Here is a 4,542-nt window from a genome sequence, read left to right on the forward strand (position 1 = left end):
CTAGGAAATAGGCAAAATTCTCCCACTCATGGCATTACAGTTGTTCATATGGCCAGGAAGGATGAAAAGATTTAATTGGAAGTATATTGCACCAGCAACATAACCCGTAAATATGAAAGGGGAAGCGTATACGATCACCCTAACCCGGGAATTGGAGAGAGAGAGAGAGAGAGAGAGAGAGTCTTAATGCAATAAGATTCATCAGATGTTATTCTCTTTAAAATATTCATCACAATTCACAACCTAAGCAAAACTCAAGGTATACGTAAAACTTGCATGACAATGACTAATCGAGAACAAAAACATAATTTTTTGCCTGCAAGAACTATCCTCTCAATTGCCCACTACTGCTTTGACCCAACTGCTTTAGAAGCAGCAACATTCCCTGGAGCACAGTCTCCCTGGGGTAATGGAGGGAAGAAAGGAGGGAGCAATTTAGCCAAGCAATTTGCATCAATTGATTGGAAAGCCTTGCAACAAGCAGGGCCTAGTGAGAGTATCCCAGTAAAGATTGAGCCATAAATTTCCCATACACACCCCGGAATGCCCTCAAGTGAAGACCAACACTCTGCTGCTATGTCACCCTGTTTCCCTGGTGGAAATAGGCCTGGGATCCCTGGTGGCAAGAAGCCTGGTATCCCTGGTGGCAAGAAGCCTGGTACCCCTGGTGGCAAAAAGCTTGGAGTCCCTGGTGGCAAAAGGCTTGGGACCCCTGGTGGCAATAGGCCTGGGATCGTTGGAGCCCCCGGTGGCAAAAAGCTCGGAGTCCCTGGTGGCAAAAGGCTTGGGACCCCTGGTGGCAATAGGCCTGGGATCGTTGGAGCCCCCGGTGGCAAAAAGCTTGGAGTCCCTGGTGGCAAAAGGCTTGGGACCCCTGGTGGCAATAGGCCTGGGATCGTTGGAGCCCCCGGTGGCAAAAAGCTTGGAGCTCCTGGTGGCAAGAAGCTTGGGGCCCCGGGTGGCAATAGGCCTGGGATCGTTGGAGCCCCCGGTGGCAAAAAGCTTGGAGCTCCTGGTGGCAAGAAGCTTGGGGCCCCGGGTGGCAATAGGCCTGTGATCGTCGGAGAGGGCGAGGGTGGCACATCGGCCAGCACAGTTGCAGCACATGCTGCCATTAGCAGTAGTGAAAATATTGCTCGAGCTTCTCTAGACATGGTTTTGTCAAAGTTGGAACTCTCAGTTTTATTTTTATACTAGGTCAGAGAAAGGGAAGCTAGATTGGCTCTGTGGCATGTTGGAGAGAGGGTAAGAGGATTTATAGAAGAGCAATGAGATCGGAACCATGAAGATTTTAATGCTGAGATGGGTGGGTTACAAATGGAATTAAATTTTGTTTTTAGTTTCTGTGCAGTTCTTGTTCCATATACCTATCCTCCCCACAACATATCAGGTGAGATAAAGAATACACATAAGTTTCTGATCAAAATAATTTTCTTTAGTTTATGCATCAGTTTATTTCATTAAACTAGCCATTTATTGTCTCCAATCCTTTAGAAAATCACCAGTATAAATAGTAGCCTAAATCTTATTCATCCATAGATAGGTTTAGTCACCAAATATGGCTTAATTTTCGTTGCTTTCATTCATATATGACTTCTGCATCTCACAAACCTTTATGATTCTTGTCAAGTTGTCAGTTTTGTTTTTTGTCTGAAGGTCATATGGTTTCATACTAGTTGAGGACAATGGAAATCCTATGGTTTGCTCATGAGACGATGATGTCTCACATGAAGAAAAATTTACATACCCGGGCGAGAGATTGGACAACTGTTCCTACAACACTCGTGACATGACGTTACGAGTGTGTAGGAACAGATGTCCCATCACTCAGGTCAACTTAAATTTTTCCTCCAAAGACATGGGGACAAAGATTAGAGGTTTTCAAACATGAAACTCTGACCTATTGCAGTCGCTATTATAGACCTTAATATGTTGCTTATGTAAGTGCCTTCCTCAGTTGATGTGCCTCAAAATTAGTTTAATAGTTCAGAATAAATTGTATATCGTACACACGTGTTGCATCGGCCTCCCTCAAAATACATATATTAGAATTAGACCACCAAACGCGCCACCTAATTCTTAGCAAGGCCGTTCAATTAAAATATAACTTGGAAAGAGCCTACCAACTAGTACCAATCAATCTAAGTCATCACAAACATAAACCAGCCAGCCCCCCCTTCTTGAATGAGAAACAACCCGATCGAACAATTGAAAGAAAAATCTGTTCCAACACATGCCTGGTTTTATTTTAAAACCCTTTTCCTCCTCTAACTACTTTTGAACTATAAAAAACACACAAACAGATGATGGCCGGTCAAGCAAAAGAAATTAATCAATGCATCAAGCCAAAACATAATAGTTAATTCCGAAAACGAGCCGAGGTATTATTATATCAATGAACAAAAAGGATTGATGTAATTTTCACTATATTTACATGGACATTCAGATAAAAACTGAAATGCAGATGGTAAACCCAAATAGAGCAAATTAAACATGCAAGGAAGGGTACAAATAAAATACAATTCAACTGAAATTAAACTTCGATAATCAACTGTACATACACGAAGAATAATTACAGTCAACTCCCTTTGGGTTGTGAACTTGAACTCTTGGATAGAAGTCATTCTACCTGGCTAACCAGGCTGCATCTGTACAGCTCTTCACCTTTACGAAATGCCTTTCATCAATGCACCTTTCGTCCTCCTCCATACAATTTACAAGACCAGATGAGCCTGCGTATCCCAGCAACCAAAGCAGAATTAGCTTTCAAGCAATAGCTTTGCTTAACCAACATTAAAATTGAAGGAACAAGTCCATCTAGAACAGGACAGATTTATTTCAGCCTAGTTATCAACTGCTTGTCACGAAAGCAAAACAAATATTCTAAGATAAGCAGCACCGTCATTTGAACCAGGGCATGGCTCTTTTGTCCTAAGATTAGTCCCCACAACACAGCATCAACTCTTTTCAAGTGAAAGTCACCGGCATACTAAAAGATCATATTTGACATTCAATCCAAATCCATTGTCTCACATAAATATATCAATTCAACAATTGATGATTTATTAGCATCCAAATTCAGAGCTTGCACACACCCCTCATGATAATTTAATAATGGGCTGTGAATTAACCATGGCCTTAAACACCTGATCTGAAGCAGAGTGAACAAGCTCAAAACAGATGTTCCCAACAGAGACTGTAATTCATTACGCTCCATATTGAGGCATTGGTCAACCAATATTGTATTAATAAAATATGTTTGCTACTTGAGGGAAGAGAAAGAATTTCTCTTCGGTCATCGTATATGCAGCAGCTTAACTTCTGTAATTATAAACCTCCACCAAATAGCCTCAGTTAATCCACTTTACCCAAATTAGTTTGATTATTTGCTGCCCAAAACATTAAATTCCCCCAGATAGAATCCAAAATGAATGGCATTGATTTTACTAGTTGAGCAAAAACATTTCTTCCAACAAATACAAAATCAGGCAATTGATCTGATATTAAGCTCACCTCAGATGCCGGTTTTGAGAAATACATTGTTCATCCTTCCTCATCTTCAGACTTGGAGGACACGTTTTTAGAACTTTGATCCACCGCCTCCATCGGTTGTGGAGATGCACCTACAAATAGAAAGGAAGATAAAGCATAAGCACCAATTTCTCACCTAAATACAGAAAATTACACAATTCAGAACCAATCCCAGATGATCAAATTGCACAAAAGAATCAGATACTCCAACTAACAATCCAGGGGAACCCACAATTCAGAAACCTAATTTTGAACAAAACCCAATGAACATGATCCAAAAACTCAATCAAACCTTCTATGAAGTAGGCAGAAGAAGGCCAGCCTCTAATGGTGGTCATAGACATGGTCTCCTCCTCAGTCAAAGGGTTGGCCAGCTTATCGACCAGCTGAGCCAGACCGGTGGATCTTGACCGGGGCGGTGGGACCCAGTAGGAGGTACCGGGAAGAAACGGGAGCCAATCGGGTGCCGATCGGCGGACCATGATCCGGTGGATGGCGTCCTCGAGCTTTCGCAAAAGGGGATCAGAAGGAGAGTCGGCGGATGAGTCTGTTGTTGGGTCATGGTGAAAAGGAAGGTTGGATTGGGCCCGGAGGGTTATTAGGCGAGACGAGGAAGACGGCGATGATTTGGATGAGAGGTGGCGGGTTAGGGTAAGGGTTTGAGAGATGGACCTTGCCATTGAGAAAGGAAATTGGGAAGAGAGAAAGGGGATATTCTGGAGGGTTGTTTGGATAAGAGGAAAATGTGAGAGAAAATTTAGGTGTTTGAGGAGAGAGTGGTAGAAGATGTGAGAGAGTGGAGGAGGAACGAGACTTTATATACGGTCTACCGACCGTACCGTCAAAAGCATTTTTTATTAGTGAATTTTTAATGTTTAAATTTTTGGTTAATGGAGGTTTGAAGAATAGTGGATTCAATTTTTGGGGCCAACTGGGGATGAGTTGGTCAAGTTAGAACAGCCGACGTACTTAATTTTTTTCTTTTGTTTTTGTTTTTGGTACTACGAGATA

General features: G+C 42.1%; 2 protein-coding genes across 2 annotated transcripts; both read right to left on the reverse strand.

Moving 5' to 3' along the window:
* Positions 1 to 206: 206 nt before the first annotated feature.
* LOC103327501 (uncharacterized) lies at positions 207 to 2,228 on the reverse strand. Its single transcript, XM_008229837.3, has one exon. It carries the CDS (start codon positions 1,152 to 1,154, stop codon positions 345 to 347), a length of 810 nt encoding a protein of 269 aa, XP_008228059.2. The 5' UTR covers positions 1,155 to 2,228; the 3' UTR covers positions 207 to 344.
* Positions 2,229 to 2,359: 131 nt separating this feature from the next.
* LOC103327423 (uncharacterized) lies at positions 2,360 to 4,324 on the reverse strand. Its single transcript, XM_008229753.2, has 3 exons — positions 3,824 to 4,324; positions 3,514 to 3,623; positions 2,360 to 2,732 (listed from the first exon to the last, which is right to left on the reverse strand). The coding sequence occupies exons 1-2, from the start codon at positions 4,209 to 4,211 to the stop codon at positions 3,544 to 3,546; spliced, it is 468 nt and encodes a 155-aa protein (XP_008227975.2). The 5' UTR covers positions 4,212 to 4,324; the 3' UTR covers positions 2,360 to 2,732; positions 3,514 to 3,543.
* Between the last annotated feature and the right edge of the window lie 218 nt (positions 4,325 to 4,542).

Source organism: Prunus mume, linkage group LG4 (assembly GCF_029339155.1).
Source record: "Prunus mume cultivar Tortuosa linkage group LG4, ASM2933915v1, whole genome shotgun sequence".
In the NCBI taxonomy this organism is placed as follows: Eukaryota; Viridiplantae; Streptophyta; class Magnoliopsida; order Rosales; family Rosaceae; genus Prunus; species Prunus mume.

Coding starts and splice junctions, on each gene's coding strand:
- LOC103327501 (XM_008229837.3), bottom strand. CDS start 1,154: ATGTCTAGAGAAGCTCGAGCAATATTTTCACTACTGCTAATGGCAGCA.
- LOC103327423 (XM_008229753.2), bottom strand. CDS start 4,211: ATGGCAAGGTCCATCTCTCAAACCCTTACCCTAACCCGCCACCTCTCA. Junction 3,624..3,823: donor TTCTGCCTACTTCATAGAAG/GTTTGATTGAGT, acceptor TTCTATTTGTAG/GTGCATCTCCACAACCGATG.